Here is a 22,726-nt window from a genome sequence, read left to right as displayed (position 1 = left end):
CACTTAGGAAATTAGCACCGGGTGAAAAAAAATGGGTTACAAAAATCGCGGGATAAAAAAAAAACAAAAAAACACGTCATTGGCAGTTTGGACCTCGGGCCAACTGTGGCAGTCAATGAGTTAACACATTTCCTACCTGACGCAGATCTACGTAATTTCAAACAAACCATATTGAACTGCCGATAACAACAGAACGTAAGATCGCGGTTAAAATGTTTTTGTTACGGTGTTACAGACAGCTTTTGTTTTACATGCGTGTCCACATCGTGGCTTCCCTGGGTCTGTGGATCGTCAAAATAAGGTAAAAACACTGGTGGATGAATTAATGAATACCTGGCAGTGAATGTGTTAATATGTGTAGTCGGTCAGTTTTCTTGTCACCTTAGTATAAAATTTGCTTTAGTAACAAGCATTTGGAATAGCATCACCAATTCTCACACAATGTTTTATGTGAGAAGCCCTAGACTCTGGGGCAGAAATTTGGAAATGGGAAATGGATCTGCAAGCTCACAAAGTGGTGAGCCTGTAGATCGGCTATTTTCAGCAACGATATTTGGTGTAGAGCCTAGCATAGGCATGTGGGGGACTCGAGGCAACTAAGTTTATAGGGTTTAAGTAAATTGAATTCAAACATATTGTGCTATACAGTACACCCTGTTATCTCTGGACAAAGGTAAGCAAAGCAAAAGGGTAGTGATACATTCCATTCCATTATAAATTAAGGATAGTCACATATAATGCAACAGACGCTCGGGTGCAGCAGTGGAAAAGTGCCTGCCCACCAGCGCGGAGGTTGTGGGTTTCGCACAATTGGCTCGGGTGAGGGGGAACATTTTCACTGCACGTAATCCTACGGGCTGGGGCAGCACCTGTCTGCAGGGAGTGTTGGACGAGAAGAGCCAGTTCCATATTTCCTCTCTCTTGGGCCGTGTTCGAGAGAGGGAAGCCGGGCCAATGCTCTATATAGCATTAGGCTAATGCTAGTTGTAAATATCCAAAGCTTTCCATGATTCTCTCCTGAAATATGACTTGCCATTTTGACAATACTTCCGAATCTGTACGTATTGCATGGTTTGTATACCTAAATCTCTCCAATAATACAGAAACTTAAAATGGAATGAATGAAATTGAATGTAAAATGGACATCTTAGTTGACACATGAGTGCATTTTCCTTTTGTTGAACCTTTTTTTTAGAGGTAGCGTCAACATGGGATTTGTCAGTTTGTTATCAAGAACATTACCTAAATATGTGTAGATGTAGATGCCAACACCTTTTCTAACAGTAGGCATTGGCTTTGGTTGTGACTTTCTGAAGTCATGACTCATCACACCATCCACCACCAGCCCTTGATCCTGTTTCTCCCCTTCAAGAAGGAAAAATATAACGGTATCATCAGCCAACTTTAAAATATGTCTGTTCTTATAGCTTCTGTGACACACGTTAGTCTACAAAATGTAAAGAAGGGGGAGAGGCAACGTTGAGGCGAACCAGTAGATGAGAGCTGATTTGAGGGAGCACCTCACCTAACGCACTCGCACTGTGACCTTCCAGCTAAAAAGTCCATAATCATCCAATCAATTTAGGATGGATAAAAAATAACAAATGAAACTCTCTGCAAGCAGGAATGGTTGGATAATGAGTACTGAAGATAATTCAAGACTTAAGCTTGCATATTGGGGACTTTCAAATGCTGCCTAGTACAGAACATTTTACAATGTAGCAACACAATCCTCCACTCTATCCGATCAAGGTTCTCAAATGACTTCATAATTTTGATAACTAAAAAAGTCAAAGCTACTGGCATGAAATAATTTAATGCAGTAGTAGTTATAGCCTTGTACAGTAATGGAATGTTTCCAAAGCTTGGGGACCTTCTGCAGCTTAATAGATCGTGTACAAAAACAATATTTAAAAAAAAGTTTTCGTGAGCAGGTACTGAAGCTCTGAATCTGAGCTCTTGGCATGCCCAAAGAGGCTTTACCACCCTCTTCATATATTATGCAGTCTGAAGCTCCCATATGAAATATTCTCATCTTACAATATGCTTATAAGTCGACACTAATGCAGCATAGGCATTATTTTATTTTGCTGCCTGAAGAGTTGCTAGATTGCCTTTAGTGATGGTGTCTGTTCCACGCTCTCTTCATTCCTAACCGTTCATTATAGCGGGCACCTGTCATCACTTGCAAGCCGTTAGGGATGTTTTTTTTTCTGTACCACTATATGAGCACATGTGTTGCAAAGTTTCAGCTCATATTTGCATTTCTTGTAGTAGTGCTGTATTACAGACACAAATCTTTAGATTTTGTTATTCAATGGCTCTTGGCCTTCACAATATGATTAGCAAATCATTTTGTGTTCTGTGACCTGTTTTGTCATTTTCTTCAAAGTAGCGCATATGCATATGTGCCTGCATAAAGCTTCATTCAGAAGAGGACTTTTCAATGCACTATTATATTTAGGCTTGTCTTACTTAGACCGTTATTGTCTTTAAATCTACTGAATAATTAAGTATTTTTAAACAAAAGATTATATGAAAAGACCTCCGCATTTACTTACTGAGATTAGTGATATTCACAATGCAAGAAGCAGTAGGATTTTAGAGCTTGGTGTTAAGTTATAATTTATTGATCCAATGGGGAAATCCGTCCTCTGTATTTGATCTGTCCTAACTATTAAGAGCAGCGGGCAGCTACTCAGCAGCACCTGGGCTCCACCTCAAGTGCCTTGGTCAAGGGCACTGGCAGGAGGAGTATATCCCTAACATGTATGTCTTTTGGTGTGTAACTCCATGAGTTTAATCAAGGACCTGAGGACCAGTATGTTGCTCATGCTGCTGTGAGAATCTCTGAAATCACAGAACCATCCAACGGAAGAAACCTCAAAATAGTGTCTTTGCTATCATCATTTCTTCCCCCAGTGTAAGAAGATTGCTTTGGAATAGGGTGAGTCTCACTGGGCTATTATATTTCATTGAGATGTAGGACCTGGTGACTGTGACATGATTTAACAGTGGTTCTCAACCTGTGGGTCGGGACCCCCAGGGAGGTGATTTGGTTAAGTTAAGGACTTAGGCCTTTTTTTAATACTTCAAATAAAGAAGAAAGGAAAGACCATTACTGCATCAAAAGTGATAAACAAACTACTATAAAAACTGGTCAAACGTTGGAAAGAATTGTGAATATAAAAGATCTAAAGCTCAACGTTTGCGAGGGATTGTGAGCTTGTAGATCTGGTATTTTCACAATATTTATCTGTGGAACAGAGTCAAACTAAATGTAATGCCTTAACTCCTACATTTCCATGTGCTTGTCAGGGTGGGGGGTCTCCAGTTCAAATATTATTTTGATGGTCACTGCCTGAAAATGTTGAGAACCACTGATCAACACATCACTTAAATACTAAGTGCAAGCATGAGACATTTTGGCGTTGGGCCACATTGTCTAATAAGCACATTTATGCTGTAATGCAGTGCTTCTCAAACATTTTGGGTTGAGGGCATCCCTATGCATAATTATTTTTTATCCATAGCATCCCTAAATTACATTGTTAATTTTCACTCCTACCACCTTACACTTTGACATTTAGCATAACAATATGATCGGCTCTACTATACATATTTGTATCATAATTATTACTATTGATGGTGGCCACAACATTAAAATGAGCACACGGGGGAAATAATAAATAATAAAATAAATAAATAAAAGATTTGCTCTGAAATAACGAGTAGAACATCAGAGTATTTGTTTTGTTAGAATTGATTTAAAAAAAAAAAGTTGTACTTGACACGTAAGTAAGCTGATATAACATTTTATAATTGATATCGGTAAATTCCGCAGCACCCCTGGACTGGCGTCCCGGCGCCATGGGGTGCTGCGGTACACGAGTCATTCAGGGAAGTGGACACGTCTCTCTGTCATGTTTGACATGGACTGGCTCTGAGCAGTCCAATCTTTGTAGATCTATATTTGTAAAGGATTTGAGATTCACCACTTTATTTTCACTTTTCCAGTGTTCTGTAATTTTAGAGAAGTTTAAGGAAGCAACCGGAGATGTTCTCCTTTTTGGGGGGGAGGGAGTTTCCTTTTTTGGGGGGTGGGGGGGGGGGGGGAGGGAGGGAGTCCCCACATAAGTCCCCACATAAGTCTTGATACGGCACTTACACATTTTAGTTTTAACTTGTTGTTGTTAAATAGCACTGAATTGGTTCTACTGAATGCATCATCATGCATTGAAGAGGCAAACACGCAAGGTAAAATAATCTAGCTGTCTTAAGTGGCTCAAAGATCATGAACCAGTGACCAAATTGTTATGTATAACATGTGAGGCCAGTGATCTACATTAGATGTGTAAAAAGTGTTTGCCACACACAAAAAACTTCATATTGGTTGCTTATACATGTCCTGTGCAACTAGGAGTATCATCTTAGATGTGGTCTCAATCTGCATCTTTCTGCTTTATCTCCAGTGATGGTAAGAGTGTATTTATTTATCGCTGTCAATGTTTCGTTCAGTTGGATCATCAGGAATTTCTAACTGAACGAAACATTGACAGCGATAAATAGCGGTGCTTTTTCTACCAGTGTGCTGTGGACATTTTTCCATTTGTTTATCCTGCACCTGGGCATTCAATCAGAGTGGATGTGCACTGTGCGTGCACTATCTTTGAGAGAGTGAAGTCACTCCCATACATTTATGTTTGGGTGGGCCTGATTTTGGAAAAGAACAAAATTAGGAAACTGTAAATAGATTTTCATGTATTTTCTATTTTAAATTTTAATTTACTAACGTCATAAGCTACGATGTAATTTCCCCATAAATCAAAAATTCGAATTCATCATCCATATCAGAAATGTCAGCAAATTACCCAAGGTCAGAAATGACCTTGTATTCTCATTCTGCCCGATAGGTGTGTAGCTTTCTTCTTACTAAAATGTATGATGAGGAACAGTAATGGAAAAAAACTATTCATAGTGATTTGGCTTGTGTTTAAGTTTAAAATGCGCTTTGGCTTAAATGTTTTGCTTTAGACTTGAGTGCTACTCTTAAGAATGTATATTCATGTACTCATTGTCCAGAGCAGATTAATCAGTATATTTGAATGAGTTGAATCTCTTCCCTATGGCACCTTGTGCAGTGGGTTAAAATAAAAGGGTTCAATTGTAGTTCAGAACTGAGTAGAAAATATTAATCTTATTTGTGTATATAAAAAGCCATCACATTTAATTTGTCTGTGGAACTATAGGCAGTTTTAGTGGATATACTATAATGATGTTTGGATATTGGAATATCCTTCCCTTGGACAATATTGATGAGCTCTGATGACAGAAAGGTAATCAGGCGCTCACACCCATGTGACTAATGGACTTGACTGAACACTACTTCTACCTCCTTACTCTCTGGACACAAGTACTTTGTCAGGATTCTCATGAGAGCTCTCATCATATGAGTGGTGGGTATATAAAGCAAGAATGTTTTCAATGAGCCAAAACGGTGGGAAATAATCTTCAAATTTGAGTACGTGGAAATGCGTTGATCCACTCAGTGATTGTGGATCCTTATCAGAAATGCAGTGTGCAATACAGAGGTGTACAGGCTTTCCTCAGTGGAACATACCTTCAGGAGTTTGGAGCAGCAGGTATCCTGAATTCTCTACTGATGGATCAGAAGCCAGGGTAAGAATAGACAGACACCCCTGCTGCTGCTCCCAGAGTACTGCAGCCCAAGATATAAGAAATGTGATTGTATAGTACAGAAACACATGGGACTGCATGCCTGTACTTAAGGTGGCAGTAAAGCCTTACTGTTAGGTATTTCTTTCCAAATAACTTTTCTTTTTCTTTTTGTGCATACTTAACCCATTAAGGCCTGAGGTTCCGATTCTACAAATGTCTTCTAAAGTTCTAAATCCCATCCTTACGTTTTCTGAATAACTTATGATGTTCAGTGGTTCTCAAACTTTTTCATGTCGAGGACCTTCAAAATTAAAATGTATTTGGGCCGAGGACCCCCATCTCAAAATATTTTGTTCCAGGGACCCCCAGAAGCAAAGATTTGAGTTACAAATGTTTGCTTTAAAAATATATATTCAAAGATTTGCACACATTTTCACGATATATAAAAAAAAAATGCAAATCTACAAGCTCATAGCGTGGCTCCCTCGGTGCCGCACTATGAGCTTGTATATCTGAATAGCCAAAGTATAAAATTATGGTTTAAGTGGTTACACAGATGCGTTCCCGGTTTTAATGGGTTAATTATTGGAGTTTGCATTGTGTACAAGTCTTGTGCACATTGAGATTTCATTGCAACATCTGCTGGTGGGTTTTAAATCATTCGAAGTCTGTTATTGATGTAGGGCCACTAATTTGAACATGTGCTACTATTCATATGCAAGAAGCTTGAGGGTTTTAAGTTGGATTGCATGAATAGCAGCACTAATTTGAATAATATATGACTAAAGTAAAAAAAAAAAAAAATCTTTATTTGACCATGCAAACATAGGTAGTTTTGGAGAGGTTTTACACTTGAATTGAACTCTTATTCCTCTTCAACTCACACAACGCACCCTCCTGCAGTTAGCACGGGATAGAGCATGCCCAAGTATTTCATTTTTTGTCTTTTTTTTTTAGACATGAAGTATAACATCAGAGTTAGGTAGTGAATATATTGAATTGTCAGATTGTCAGCTGAAGGTAAATATGTTGTGGCCAGCCCTATGTTCCCTCAGTTTAGGATTGATGTAGGGGTTAGGCTTGCGGGAACATACTTACCATTAAAATATTAATTCTAGGTCTGTTTCATGAAGGTGTTTCTGTGTGCTAGCATGATAACTACAGGATAACTACAGTCTTTTATACACTGGTACACAGTAACATCTACTGTAAATGATTGACAGAATGAGCCACTCAGAGTTCATGGTATTCCCTTCAGCTGCATTCACCATGTACAATGTCTGCTACAGTAAGTAAAGGGTCCATAATTATACATTACTCCACCTCAATCTTTTATTATGCGGGATAATAAATTGTCACATAGCATTGGTAAAAAATAAAAATGTTTTGGCAAAATACATTTGTGAAATCGAGAAAGTGTGCCTCCTAGTGATACTAAATATCGATATATATATATTTTTTAAAGTACATTGCCTTTTCTTTTTCTAAACCACAAGAGTTTCACTCTGGGAAGGCGTGTCCCAACTCCATTGCAACTCATTATGTGTCATTGCCACTATTGGCAATTCTCATTCACTGTTGAAAGACTGTGCATATATCCATTCTTATATTCATTGTTGATTGTCTACACATATATGAATTCATAATATATTATACATCTTAAAATTTTCGTTAAATCGTGTCTGTATGTGACCATTGCCACTATTGGCATCTGACGGTACATGAAAGAAGAAGAAGCCACTATTGGTAATTCTCAAATTCACTGTTAATAGACCGCATATCCAGCTATTTACTCATTGTTGACAGACATATATATTCATATATTCACTGGCAATAGATAGCAACAGGTGTATATTCATTAATATATTTGCTGTACATTTATGTTTATTGATAGACTACATATGCCCACCAATTGACTCATCCAGATCCAGTGCAGATATCTAGGGCCAGCAGCTCAGTATTATTATTTTTTAAATATTGTTTTTACTTTGTTTGGTTTTTAACTAATAATACATTTTATTTGTAACGCTAATTCTTGCAAATCACATGCTGCACGGTTTCAAAACAATGTAAGACAAGCTAAAAAAAACATTCAGCAACAACATAAAATCCTTTTTCGGGTAAAACATTGTTTAAAAACTGTAAGGCATAGAGTAAAAGACGTACTGTAGGAAGAAAAAGACCAAGCAAAAGCTTTGTTAAAAAGGTCTGTTTTGAGTCCATTTTTAAAAGCATTGGTAGATTGTGGGGCTCTCAAATGATCGGGGAGGGCATTCCACAGGCGTGGAGCAGAATGCCCGTTCGCCCATTTGTGTGGAGATTGGTCATGGGGGGAAGGAGGAGATTGGAGTTGGACGAGCGAAGGTTTCGAGTGGAGGGTTGTGGTTTGAGAAGTTCTTTGAGGTACCTCCTGTTTCCATTCTCTCCGTTTCATTCTCACTGCTGTCGCTGCTATTATACCTAAATTGGATCAATAAAGGTTTATCTTATCTTTTCTTATCTTAATTATGCAAGTGTTTTGTGCAATTTAAAGAACTACTCTTGGAATTCGAAATGTAATATTTATACTGCAGGTAGGGGACTATAGCTGTCACTTTCTCTTTCCTTGTGGATTTATAGTTCACCAAAGGTAATACTGTCTCATGCTTACTGATTGATCTTGTGATTAATAGTTTTACTTGATCCTCCTGGTTAGGGCTGGGCAGTATGTTTTTTTTTATGTCATTATGCGAGACTAAATCTACGGAATTTTGGATATTGTAATTTCGTGATGTGGCATAATTGTATTTTCCTGGTTTTAAAGGCTGCATTAGAGTAAAGTGATGTGATTTTCTGAACTTACCTGACTGATTTAGTTTCTATTATTTGTCTTTACCCAATTAGATATTATATAGGCATTAGTGATGATTATTTATCAAAAATCATATTAACCACATGAACCCTAGTGTCCCTATTGAGGGACACTAGGCATGATTAAAAACAAGGCATGATTAAAACGTGTCTCAAATATGCTAATTAAATACATTTTCTTGAAGTGATTTACAAACAAACTGTTTCAGCATGCTTTGTATTTCTCTTGAAGTTGAAGTGTATATCCACCAAGACTCCTTAGCGATGGTGCTTCTCAGAAATATGCCGGCTTATGATGAAATAGTAAAATATCAGTCACTTGGCCATTAACCACATGAACCCTAGCATCCCTATTCTGTAGCAAACATTAGACAAAAAAAGCTCACAATGCATCGCGATGCCTTGTAGTTTTGGTATAGAGGAGAAAAAGGAGCGTACCATGTATAGAGATCTCGGGGATCCTGGTCAACTACGTTTAAAGGGCTTAAAGGAGGAGTTCACCCAAAAAATTACTTATTTTCTATCAATTGCACACCCTATGAAGCCTTGAATCTATGGATTATTTTTTGTTTTTGTCGCATTCCTAAGCTAATAATTTGATTCCCGTCTCCTACCGCCTAATGTATCCGGTAGGAGACACAAAGTAGATTATTTGTGTCTCCTACCGGAAATACACACGGTCATCAAATTATTGTCTTAGGAATGCCACACAAACACAAATAAATCCATGAAATCAAGGCTTCATGGGGTGTGTAATTGATAGAAAATAAGTACTTTTTTTGGGTGAACTCCTCCTTTAAGTGGTTAAATATGTCTTACGTTTTAGAGACATCAATGGGGTGTGTTTATACTATCAAGTGGCAGTGGCTCAGGGGGCAGTGCGCCCGTCTTGGAATTGGAAGCCTCCCGGTTCGATCCCCGGGTCCTCCTTGGCTGTGTGTCAAAAGTGTCCTTAAACAAGACACTGAATCCCTCCTGCTCCTAGTGAGCATGTTGGTGCCTTGCAGGGTTTCCTCCACCGTCGGTGTGTGTGAATGGATGAATGTTAAATACATATATTAAGCGCTGTGGAGAAAAGCCTTATATTACTCTTTCAGTGCCATGCTTATTTATGGCAGTTTGGTTCTGAGTGCCACAGCCAAAATTAATTGTAAAATAAAAGTGCTTAGGAGCCGAGATACAGCCTTTTTCAGTAAGAAGTTAAACAAGAAGCGAATGGAGCAGCAAATCTTCAAATCATCATATCTTGGGTTCTGAACATTTTTTTTTTTTTTTTTTTTGGGCGCTACAGGCCATGACGTCTTAGACGTCATGTGGCACTGAATGAGTTAATGTAGTCCATTTACCATTTATACTAAGGAGCTACCTCATGAATCATCCATGTTGAGTTTAACACGAAAGCTCAAAGTCCGTTTTTTTTTACTGATTTTCATTTGATGTTAATTGGGGATGTATGTTTGTGTCTTTCAGGTGCCAGTGGTTCCACAGGCCGTGCCCACCACAGGCCTTCCTGTCTTTCCCAGACCCATAGTCATGTCCCCTACTTCCATCCCTCCAGGGGGCGCCCCGTTCATCCCTGCAGGGTTTGACCCTACTAAGCTAGTGCCCGGTAAGACTTCTGATGGGAAATTAAATCATATAATTTCAAGAATAACCTAAATGGGAAAACGGATGGCTAAAACAGTCTTTGCTTAGAAGGTTCAATATGTGGCCTCGAGTATGGGAAAAGATATCAGCACTGTTAGGCGGAAACATGTCTAATCTTATGTTTTTTTCATAAATGAATGCCCTTTTTTATACTTTGTCGTACGACAGCAAAAATAGCCAATCTATAAGCTCACAAGTCGCAGTGTGCCACATTGTGAGATTTTAAATTGGCTATCTTCACTACTTTTTGAAGGTTTTCACATGCAAGGTTACACCCGACAGCGACAATATCTATCTTTTCATTTTAAGTATTTAGCCAATGCTGTTTTACAGTCAGTGTAAATTTGAACATGTACAACTGCTATATCCTATTGATACGATGTATAGACCAATTATTTGTTTACTAACATTGAGACTGGACGCACAGGTGATTGTTTCACGCAATCAATTCCCAACCTGTTGTTTCGGGAGCGCACCCCAACCCCCTCTTGTGTGTTGGCTACTGAGGCGCGTCCTAGCGAGACCTGACAGAATGGGTTTCATTATATATTGCCCCATACTGGTTCTTATCAGTGTGATGTCGTCTGTTAAGGGGTCTATTGGGATACAGGAGAATACATGAGTTACCTGCCGTACCCAACTAAGGCTGCAACTATCGATTATTAGTGATTATTCTATCGACAATTCTATTCTATCAACAAGCCCTTTTTTAAATATAAAAAAATATTATATATCAACAAATCGATTACGCACTTGAGCCATATTTTATACTTCGTCACACAATGGTCTCATACAAAAATAGTGAAAATGGCATTTAAACTTTTTTTTTTTTTTTTTTTTTTTTAATTTTCGCCTATAATGACATGCCCCAAAATAGGGATCAGTTAGTTAATTAAATTACCAATTCGATTTTTATTTTATTTTATAATAATGGTTAATGATAGCAATTTATCAAGTTGAATACCATCACAGTACCTTATAGTTGTGGTATCCTGTAATAATTGTGTATGACAGAAGCAGGGGTCATCAACATGCCGGCTTGTGACGGACATTTTCCTCACTCATTTTTGCTACGGACATACAAAATGAGTGATCAATAATATTACCATAAATACTACATAAATATGTACTGTACTTTGGCTACTTTCTACTTAATTTCACTTTCTTCACTTTCTATAGTGATTCACTAATTGCTTTCAACTTTTCAAAGCATTAAAGACAATCAGAGACAGTGAAAAGGATTGTCATATTGATATCATCCACCGGTCATTATAAAATCTAAGCTTTTACAAATAGACAGGGCTCAGACCGATTTTTCAAGGCCCAGTCATTAGGCATGCATGTTCTGTATCCAACACTGTTTGGTACCTGCTGGTTTAACAAGGTTTGAATACCTGTTTGGCAGTGTTTTTATTAGAGTGGTAATGTCAATGGGCATTTGGGAAACCCAGCTCTCATCCTGTTAAACTATGTTAAAATCAGGTCATTCATTGGCATGGAATAATTATTTTAATGGTTCTCGGCAGTGGCGTTTCTGGGTGTACTGGCAGCCTAGACGGGACCGTACCTATGTTCCCCAGGTTCTATGTTCCCCGCTTTCCTAGGAGAGCGGGGAATATAGGACCTAACCTAAACCTAACCCTAACCATAACCTTAGTGGGGGAACATAGGTCCGGGGAACATAGGTATGACCCCGCCTAGACCAGTGGTTCTCAAAGTGGGGTCTGGGGACCCCCAGGGGTCCTTGAGGGGGTTCCCGGGGGTCCCAGCAGTGAAATTGCATCAAAATCAGTTTAACCACTGTAAACCTATTCTATCAGCATACAACAATGGACAGCAGACATCTTGTCTTGATGAGAGTGCCTGTTGTGAATATGAACAGTGTGGATAATCCAATATCGAGATGATGAGTGATTTAAAGAATAATGTTCTTATTTTAAATGTATTGAAGTAAAAGTGAAAATTGTGATGAGTAGGCTATAAACTCAAGTAAAGTATACTGCCCTACAAAGCCAAAGTGCAGAAACTGTGTTTTTTGACACACTGACTTATTTTTGTATCCCAAAGGTCAAATTAGCCTTTGTGATTTTAGGGGATAAACAATTACCTCAAGAACAGATATAAAATTAGTGTAATATCACTTATATGCCGGTAACACATTTGGCTGACCAATTCAAACATTTTAAACTCTTTTATCAGTTAAATTGTTTGCGTAGTCACTGTACTTTGGCTTTGTAGGGCACTATAGAAGTATTACACCACTGGTATTTCTGCAAGAATTAAATCAGTGTCCTCCCTATTCTGAAGAAAACCTGGAGACTGGCAAGTCAACAACTGTATACTGGCTCTAGATTTGCCACGGACACATTTGTCCGTGTGCGGACACATTGATCACAGCAGATATACAAGCTCATAGCGTGGCACCGAGTGCCGCACTATGAGCTTGTAGATCGGCTATTTTTGAAAAATCTTGATTTTTTTTTTTTCAAAAAACTGTTAGGATTTAGAAAACATTTTAAAGAATCGCCTCAGGTCTGAATGGGTTAAAGCTGCACTCTGCAACTTTCATGTCCTACCGGGGACGTGTACCCCGGTCCCCCACGCAAGTGCTTAGACTTTTACCTGCTCTCAGGGGAGAAAGTTTATTTTCCAGGCAGTACCACTTGTCAACCAGTAGTGGTCCTACTCCTACTAGACCACACCATCTAAATTTTCCAATAGAAGAGCAGGGAAACCAAATACATGTATTAACATACCCTACCATACAGATTGGTAAAAAAAAATATCATTTTATTTACTAAAAGAAGTTGCATAGTGTAGCTTTAAGTAGAGAGGTTAAAGGGGATTTTAAATGAATTTGCAGATCTTCTCTACAATGCTTCTTTGCTTGACGTACTGTGCACTTGTGTTTTTTGTTCTGCAGGTTTTTCTCCAGCTGCCGCAGAACCTGTCAAAACCAAAGAGGATTTGTCTAAAGATAGTACAGCAAATAGCGGTGCATCCTCCGACGCAGGCACTGACAGCCAACTCGGATCACCAGGCACACCGGTGGTGATGAGCCCGCCGGGTCCGGCAGGCTTACCAGGTCCCAGACCTGGCATGCCACCCATGCACCACCCTCCCGGCATGGCAGGCCCTCACCTACCTCCGTTCTTCCCACCTCCAAACATGCCACCGATGCCCCCTCAGATGATGCCGGGGGGCCCGATGTTTCCACCGGATAGGTTCAGGATGCTTATGCCCTTCCCCCCCCGTGGGCCTCCTTTCCCACCAAGGCATCTTATGGGACCAGAGGGTATGGATGGTAGGGACGGAAGGCATTTTCGAAACGGGAGACCGGGATTTGGAGGCCCGCCGTACCAAAGAGGAAGATGGTAAAAGGTTGACTGGAAGAACTACTCTGAAGGATACTCTAATGATCTGGTTGTCAAGGACTGCTGTACTCTGGGGATGGAAGGATTCCAGAGCTTGTGGGGAGAGACTGTGTTTTGCACCCTGGGCCTTTTTTCAGCTTCATATAATAAAGTACGAAAGACTAAACAGCCAGTGGAAGTCTAATTTTCAATGCGGTCCTCGCTAATAACTTTCTGCTTTGAAATCCAGCAGGGACGAGGCTCTATAAATATACTGCACATGCTTGTAGCTGTTGATAATGCTTTTGTATATTAGAGGTTAGTTTTAGGTTGAGCTGGTTAGTTTGGGGGGCAAAAAAAGAAAGTTGAAGTCTGTATTTTTATGCTTTGTCCTTTAATCACAATGTTTGTGCATTGGAAAATAAGTAATCAATTTCTTAATATGTTTCATATTTAAATATTTTGTTTTTAGTATTTTTGTACAAATCCTACTTTTCAGTCCCCCTGAACAAGAAGCAACAGATGAGCAGCTCCAAGACAGATGGAAGATGTATCTCCTATCCTACCAGCAGAGGGCAGAGTAACCATTTTTACCATGAGCAACCTTTGTTGTTGGTAGTTCCATAGGTCACACCTTGTTTTGGTGGGTACTCGCAGAGAAGGCTCTGGGTACTGGGTGAGGGGGAGGGGGGGGTGATTCGATTGCCATGTTGAGTTGTTTGTAATTCAAAGGAGATGGAGTAGCTATGCAGAAGTAGAAGAGGTTTGTTATGTCATGGCCAGAAGTATATACTTAAATGGGATTATTAAAGGGATAATTCACCCCCAAAATGACTTATCTTCATCAATTACACACCCCATGAAGCCTTGAATTCATGGAGATTTTTTTGTTTTAGTCGCATTCCTAAACCAATAATGTGATGACCGGCGGAGTCTCTGGTATGTAGGAGACTCAAATAGTATACATTACTCCACCGGCCATCAAATTATTGGTTTAGGAATGCGACAAAAACAAAAAAATCTCCATGAATTCAAGGCTTCATGGGGTGTGTAATTGATAGAATATACGTCATTTTTTGGGGTGAACTATCCCTTTTAGTGATTCTTTTTTGGGTTAAAATATGTATTATTATTAATATATTAGCATGTAATCATTGCTAGAGTGTATGTTCAGTAACAGGGGTATCTCCAGAGAACTCACACATGATACAACAAACAAGAGAAATTGAAGTGATGAAACAAATGAGCAGACAGAAATGGAATTAACACTATAAAATTGAAGCTGTTAAATGGTTACTCTTTTAGGATTGGGTGAAATTGGTGACCCACCTGCACATTTATTTTCTGTTTGTTAAAGAGCTGGAGAGTTGGGGATGGATGCCCCTGATACTGAACAAACACTATGGCAAGGATTATTATCAGGATATATTTAACATTTTGTTTAAAAAAAGAAGAAGAAATAAATCACAACACCTTTAACCACTTAAACCCCATCACGGGTCGCATTGTGAGCATGTCGATCGGCTATTTTCAGCGAAAGCTTTCCCCACAAAAACAGAAAACAGAAAATACACTAGTACAGATCCCTGGCCCCTGAGGGACTCCGGTCAACCGTGTGGTGTTTAGGGTCAGGGGTCTTCAACGTTTTCAGGCCAAGGACCCCCTAGCTGAGAGAGAGATGAAGCAGGGACCACCTCTATATTGCATATTAAATTGTGTTTCAGATTCAACTTTTTTTGTTTACTTGGTCTGCTCTTGTTTCCCTCTACACCAAACACCTCTTTGCCACAATTAGCCGATCTACAAGCTCACAACGCCTCGCAGCGCGAGGCGTTGTGAGCTTGTAGATCTGCTGCTTTTTGGCTAAAGTTCTCCTCAGAATAGGGATGCTAGGGTTCAAGTGGTTAAGGTAAAAAAAAACAACATATCACACAAAGATTTGGTGGACCCCCTGTAGTAACTCTGAGGACCCCCTAGGGGTCCCCTGTTGAAGACCCCTGGTTTAAGTGGTTAAGAAAGTAGGCCTACACTATCCTGGAGAGAACTCTGACAACGGTGTACTTCTGCCACCTGCAGTTTGAATTACACATCGACCATGTAGGATTGTTATTCTGCAATAATATGCAATTTTCCTCCCAATGTGGTGAAGAGAAGAACATAATATGGTCCTTTTCCGTTGTATATACTTTCATAATCCGCATGATTACGTTTATTGTACCTATAATAACGTGTGTTGTTGAATGTTAAAAGTAAATCACTTGTAGTGTCACTATTCACCACCAAACATTAATAAACGTTTATTTTGCTATGTAACCGTGTGTGTGTGTGTGTGTGTGTGTGTGTGTGTGTGTGTGTGTGTGTGTGTGTGTGTGTGTGTGTGTGTGTGTGAACTAGCCTACTGTCTGCTGAAATAGAGAGGATCTAGAGATCCAGAATTAGATTTAATCAGCGGTGTAAAGTAACTAAGTACATTTACTTAAGTACTGTACTTAAGTACAATTTTGAGGTATTTGTACTTTATTTGAGTATTTCCAATTTCCAATACTTTTACTTCTACTCCACTACATCTCAGAGGTAAATATTGTACTTTTACTCCACTACATATACTTGAAAACTTTAGTTACTAGTTACTTTTCAGATATAAACTATGATATAATGAAACATACATTAACCACTTTAGCCCTATTTTATACCTAGGCTATTTGAAAATAGCCGATCTACAAGCTCACAACGCGTCGCATCGCGACGCGTTGTGAGCTTGTAGATCTGCTATTTTCAAATATTTAGTACTTTTACTTTTGGTACTTTAAGTACATTTTGATGCCAATACTTTTGTACTTTTACTCAAGTAATTTTTTAATTCCGGACTTTTACTTGTAACAGAGTATTTTTATATTGCAGTATTGGTACTTTTACTTAAGTAAAGAATTTGAGTACTTTTTCCACCACTGGATTTAATAAATGTGATCTCAGTGTTTTTTGCCAAAATAACGCACTTTATTAACTGTCCCGAAAAGGTAAGCTGCAGCTGATTGGCTTAAGAAATAAGAGACATTCTCACTGTCCATTCGCGCGCCCGTCTCCAGGGGGTCGCGTGCTAGCGTTGCCATGTCTGCTTATTATAAGCAACGTTGGGCTTCTTTTTCTGTAAAGTTTGCTTGCAAATAAATATTGTTTAGTTGCGGGTTGTGGTTTTGGGGGCTTGTTTTGTAAAGTGTAGTTGCTTATTTGGGCTTGTTCCTAAATCCTTTTAATTCTTTTTTTTTAAAACCAGTGGTTCTCAAAAATGTTCATGTCATGGACCCCCAAATTAATTGTGTCCCTAAAACCCTTATCTGAAAATGTTTTGTGCCAGCCAGGGCAGGGAGCCCCCGTACCAGATTGTTGTTAGAGTACTTTTTCAAGAGGTTTTAAAAATAGCAGATCTACAATCTCAGCTTGTGTGTGTATATATATATATATATATATATATATATATATATATATATATATATATATATATATATATATATATATATATATATATATATATATGTATATGTATATACATATATATGTATATACATATATATGTATACAGTATACTATATAGCAGGGGTCTTCAACCTTTTCAGGCCAGGGACCCCCAAACTGATGGGTAGATGGAGCAGGGACCCCCTACCTCGTAGGGTAGGGGGGGGGCTACCACATATACAGTATTGAATATTTATGTATAAAATTGTGTTTTATATTGCCTGCTCGTACGCACCTGCCCCAGTAGGTGTGCAAAATAAAAATTCTCTACAAAATATGTATAAACATACCATGTTATTGTGCATTGTGCCTCCATTTATCTGTTTGCTATGGATTCATGTTATGTTTAAAGACAATTTGACATTTGGTGGAAAAAAATTAAAAAAAACTTTTTTTTTTTCAAACAAAAATATTGTTTAATCAAACAACAAATTTGCGGACCCCCTGCAGTACCTCCGCGGACCCCCTAGGGGTCGCGGACCCCCTGTTGAAGACCTCTGCTATATAGGATGAAAGTGCCTAGTCGCTTCTTTTGGGCTTGTTTTCATAGACCTGGTTGGCTTGTTTCTCTCGCACAATCTGGCAACGCTGTCGCGTGCTCCTCCCCTTACAGCGGTGTAGCAACAACATGCACGGTGCGTGTGGACGCACGGACCTCTCGGAGCGGCTGCATTATTCACATGATGCTACCAAGCGATGCCAATGGACAACAACGTCGCCAACCTGTTAAAATGCTTTTATCATTCGATCGGCAGCAGCAGCAGTGGTGTGTTGACTCGAGGAGGAGGTGATGATAACAGGTATGTTGTGGCCTATTATTCATATGTATATAAGCTGCTGTCCGTCCCCCCAATGAGCCTGATGTCCGACGCCTCCCCAGGGTCCTAGTGCTGTGTAATTGACCGTGCGTGTCAGTCAATCATGCAAGTTTAAAAGAGCAGACGTAGTGCCGCACTGACACTACGTTCTGCTAGAAGTGGTTCTCATGTTGCACACACACAGTGTCATGCGTTGGAAACCTTGCTAACATCGGTGGGTGTCTCTGTCTGCTATTACAATTTACAATCAGCGCAGTCATCAATGATTAGGCCGGTTTTAGTCATTGCAATCGTATTGACGGCTGCAGACATTCGGTGATAACGTTTTTTTTGGGGGGGAAGACGTTAATGTCTGCCATTCATTCTGAATTCACCAGCCGCGTATTGGTATGACCGTTCGTTGACAACATGCAAGAGCGAGACGTGCAAGTGCAAGGTAACCTGTCTGTCCCGCAGTGTTACCAGGTTTTGCGAGAGAAATAAGCAACCCCGGGTCTATGAAAACAAGCCCAAAAGAAGCGACTTCTAGGCTACGGCTATTTGGAAGATAGTCGTGGAAAAATAGCCGATCTACAAGCTCACAACGTATCGCGATGCAATTAGGGCAATAGGACATGCAACTTTACAGAAAAATAAGCCCAACGTCGCTTATATTAAGCGGACATGGCAACACTGCCTGTCTGTCCGCGTTACCTTATCCAGAGGTGTTATAACCGCTGCTCACACTCACAGTCATTTACAGTGTGTAGCGTCCAGTGACAGTCAAGTCAACGGCATGGCTTGTTTCCTGTGTGTATGACAGTGACAGTGAACTGGAATGTGAAATAATTACCCAGTCTTACGCAATACGCCGTGTGACAAGCTGCATTCGCCAAAAAAACATTGCAGCATCTTTTACCCCCACATTTTAGTAAACAGGCCATGTAGTGAAAGGCGTAGCTCGTCTGTGCAATTGAATAACACTCAAATGACCTTGCTTTACTTGGACCAAGTTGGTTACAATAAGCCTATTGCTGGAACTCAGACATAAAGTAGGCTATGCTTGCCAGTATTGTTGCTGTGTGTCAGTTCAAAATCAGATAGCTACTAGTACTACATCCTAGCTAACAGGTAGGCAAGATACATGACTAACTGGTGGCTAGAGAGGTTTTTTTTTTTAAAGTAATTGGTTGTTCATAGAGTAGTGGGGTTTGGTCTAGAACAGTGGTTCTCCCAAAATAATCATATTTGAATTGGGGACCCCCCCCCCACACACACAATTCAATTCAATTCAATTCACACACTCTGATTAGTTTTGGCTCAGTTCAATAGATAAATGTTGTGAAAACGCCTCGCAACGCAAGGCATATTTTCATTTTTTTTGCCTTTGACCAGTTTTAAAATGGTATAGTCTAGTTTGTTGATTACTTTTAATGCAGTCTTTTTTATTTTCTTTCTTCTCTCTCTTTTTTTTTTGGTATTAAAAGGTCTTAAAAGTCCTTAAATTGTCACTTCACTGTCATCTGGGGACCCCCCCTGGGGGTTCTGACCCACAGGTTGAGAACCACTGATCTAGAAAACAAACAACAACAAACAAACATAAACAGCAGGCCTGAACAACATCATGCTAGCAGTCTCAGTCAGATTCAATGTGTGCAAACAACCAATGGAAGACGGACACAGATAACTTCCCTGTGAGCTTGTTTAGAACAATACAGGCTGTGGTACGAGTAGATATATTTGCTTATTACACACACATACTGAAGATTGATGCCTATTGGATACATGGACTGCAGTTTTAATATTTAGTATATTTTATGTATTGGCTGTAATTCAATGCATTTTGATTGTCTTAATGACTTTGCCAATCTGTTGTGAAATAATTCAATTGACTATGGGTGAGCGTAATATCCAATTAGAGCAAATAGCGTTATCTGTGCAGTTGCATAACTCTCAGAGAACCCAAATGGCACAATGTACATCCCTGCTCATGGTTGTCATAGCCTATGTTTTACAACATTCATCATGTGTGTAAACTAATTAACATGCAGCTTGAAATATCTGAGAATCAAGATGGGTTTATTTATCACTCTCTCATACAGCTAAATGCAGCAGCGAAATGTTGATGATGAACAGGTTTGGCTGATACTTTGATCAACTTTGATCTTGACCAGTGAGGTTCCTTGATTGCAACCTGGTATATCCAGTCGTGACTCGTCCACCTTTCACACCAAGGCCAAGCTGCGTTGCGTACCCATGTTGAACCCATTCTGGGCCATTCACACCAACAGCAAACACAGGTTTTGCTTCAGTGTGGAGGGTCAGTATTACTGACCATGGCTCACTGTCTGACCACTGATATCTGGAACTAAAGCTCATTTCAAATTTGTAAAATGTCCAGGTCCTTACCAACAAGCAGCCTAGTCATAGATTTCAGTCTTTGATCAATGCAAAGTTGCAAACTAAACAACTCTGTCTTTGAGTCAGACGAAAGTCGATGTCCCGGTCTACAAAATCAGGAGTCTTGAGCCTTTTCCTATTAGGATCATTAACACAGACCATCAGCCTCAACTGGCTGCAATCTGCAATCCATCTTAAAATCAGTGTAATTTGCATCAATTGAGAAACAAGCTTCAGATGTAGCATGTCTTTTATGTTGCCATAATAGTTGTATAGTATTGCCATAGTTAAACCCTCCAGAAAAATGCGTTTATGCGATCGCAGAATTTACAGCATAATCAGCAAAATGGCGCATAATTATGCGGGGGCAACGTTTTTTCAAAAAGGCTGCATCGCATAATATGCGCATCGCATAATACGCACATCGCATCACATAATATGCGATTCGCATCGCATATTTCGCAACTTTTAACATATTTCGCATTTTTTTAGCCCGCATAATCAAGAGTTTTAGCCCGCATAATCAAGGATTATTGCCCGCGTTTTTCTGGAGGGTCTACATAGTATGCTACAGTCGTAGCACAAGTTAATTTAAGTTTAAGCTCTCTCTAGGGACTAGCCTCGTTTTTTGACTACCAATATCAGTTGTGGTTACCAATATAAGTTTGCCTGGATCAAAGTAAATGTTTAGGTAAAGTAAGAACCATGCAGTGAATCCAGCACAGAATGGCTTCAGTGTTATGATGTCCTCAGGGTTGTAAACTGAGCCCACCTGTGTGACATGTTCATACAGAGGAGCTCTCATTCTCTCTGTGGATCAAAGTGGAGATAGTTCAGCTTTCTTCTGATTGGTGTAGCTCTTTCAGATGACATTTTCCATCTCACAGATTTCTAATCTATACCATCTTGAGGTGGGAACTGTTTTAATCAGACATAAAAGAATGTCCGCACATTCATATGGTAATGTGTTGGCTTTTTTGTACAATTCATGACTTTGTTCTTTTTTGTGTAAAGATATGTACTACCAACCACAGATGATTGCTTGAAATGCGCATAATTTAGACCCTTAAAAGTGTTCACTGTGAATTATTCATTTCCATCCCACATTCACACAAATGTTCATTCATTGGCAAAATGGTACCAAGTAAATACTGTAGGCAGCCTAATGTTTAGCTTAGTGCCAACTGCCAACAGTAAATAACATAGGCACTGGGCAGCCAACTGTTTTCAGTGTTCTGTGGTTATGTCGCCATCCTAGTTAACGCAAAAGACAAGGAATAGGCCTAAAGAATGGCCACTTTTTCAAACAAGGACCTTGAAACACACAAGAGCCAGAGACACGAAGGTAAGTTACCAAATGTAGACCTAGTTTTATGGAAATTAATGCTTATCAGGGTAACATTTATTACCAGGAACATATCCCATTTAGTTCCACCAACTCCACAACATGATCTACACACAAGCCTGCTTTAATTTAGCCTATTTAGTTTTTCTACTGGCTATAATATTAAAAATATATAACAAATTATAAATATTATTTGAAGGAGTGTAATTAATGATATATACGGTATAATATTTTATGAACATCAATTTCCCCCAGTATGTGTGTGTAAAATGAGAGCTCTGTTAAGCTTTGACCAAATTAAATGTCAAAACTAACAGCCACAAAACTAGAAATCTTGCCATGATGAAATTGTCTCTTTCTTCAGAGTAAAGGGAGGTATTGTTGGTGTTGCAAATAACTAGTTCTATATGAACTATTCTAAGTTCACCCCATCTTTTTGGATTTCACAGAAATTCTAGATCTGTCAGATTTGACTAATGATATGACTGCATCTACATACAGTACATTTTAGATTATATAACACATGCACCCACACACACACACACACACACACACACACACACACACACACACACACACACACACACACACACACACACACACACACACACACACACACACACACACACACAATGCTACCAAAGTTATATTTGTTATTTCCTAAGAACTCTGTGAACCATGATGTTTTTTCTTGAACAGTGACTGTTCCTGAACTTCAATTATAGATCTGTTACTAAGCACCAGATGTTGTCAAAATCTGGCCCGACTCTATAAGCTCCTCCTTATGAGATTTTGGGCTTCCCTCCCACACAGTTCTGCCAAATTTATTGGAACACCTTGGCACCTCCCTTGCTCTTTAACCATTTGAACTCTAGCATCCCTATTCTGTGGCAAACATTCGGCAAAACTAGAAGATCTACACGCTCGTTGCGACATTTGAGCTTGTAGACTGAACCAATAACCGGCTTATAATTGAATAATAGAGAAGCAAGGGTTTTATATATATTTTCTTATATATCAGGGAATCGACACGAAAAATACGATTTTATATATATATAAATATTATTAAATCGATTACCACTGGATTATACTAAGTTGTACAATGTAACATACAGAAATTGTGATCTACAGGCTTATAAACC

General features: G+C 39.2%; 2 protein-coding genes across 3 annotated transcripts in view; both read left to right on the top strand.

Annotated features, from left to right (window-relative positions):
- The window catches only part of LOC308085083 (SR-related and CTD-associated factor 4-like), a 37,999-nt gene extending 22,163 nt beyond the window's left edge, over positions 1–15,836 (top strand). The window contains exons 17-19 of one of the 2 annotated variants that reach the window (XM_080428146.1): positions 10,000–10,138; positions 13,100–15,156; positions 15,537–15,836. In XM_080428146.1, coding sequence (XP_080284272.1) covers positions 10,000–10,138; positions 13,100–13,554 — 594 coding nt within the window. In that variant the 3' untranslated portion in view covers positions 13,555–15,156; positions 15,537–15,836. Of the gene's footprint in view, positions 1–9,999; positions 10,139–13,099; positions 15,304–15,536 lie in introns of those variants that run through there. The other variant, XM_080428145.1, reaches the window with a different exon arrangement.
- A 1,886-nt stretch (positions 15,837–17,722) lies between these two features.
- The window catches only part of LOC308085079 (rho guanine nucleotide exchange factor TIAM1-like), a 58,505-nt gene continuing 53,501 nt past the window's right edge, over positions 17,723–22,726 (top strand). The window contains exon 1 of the mRNA XM_080428139.1: positions 17,723–17,842. The gene's annotated coding sequence lies outside the window, so the exon portion shown is untranslated. The remainder of the gene's footprint in view (positions 17,843–22,726) is intronic.

Source organism: Gymnoscopelus braueri (genome assembly GCF_963280865.1).
Source record: "Gymnoscopelus braueri genome assembly, chromosome: 5".
Taxonomy (NCBI): Eukaryota; Metazoa; Chordata; class Actinopteri; order Myctophiformes; family Myctophidae; genus Gymnoscopelus; species Gymnoscopelus braueri.
This window is presented reverse-complemented; position numbering and strand designations above follow the sequence as displayed.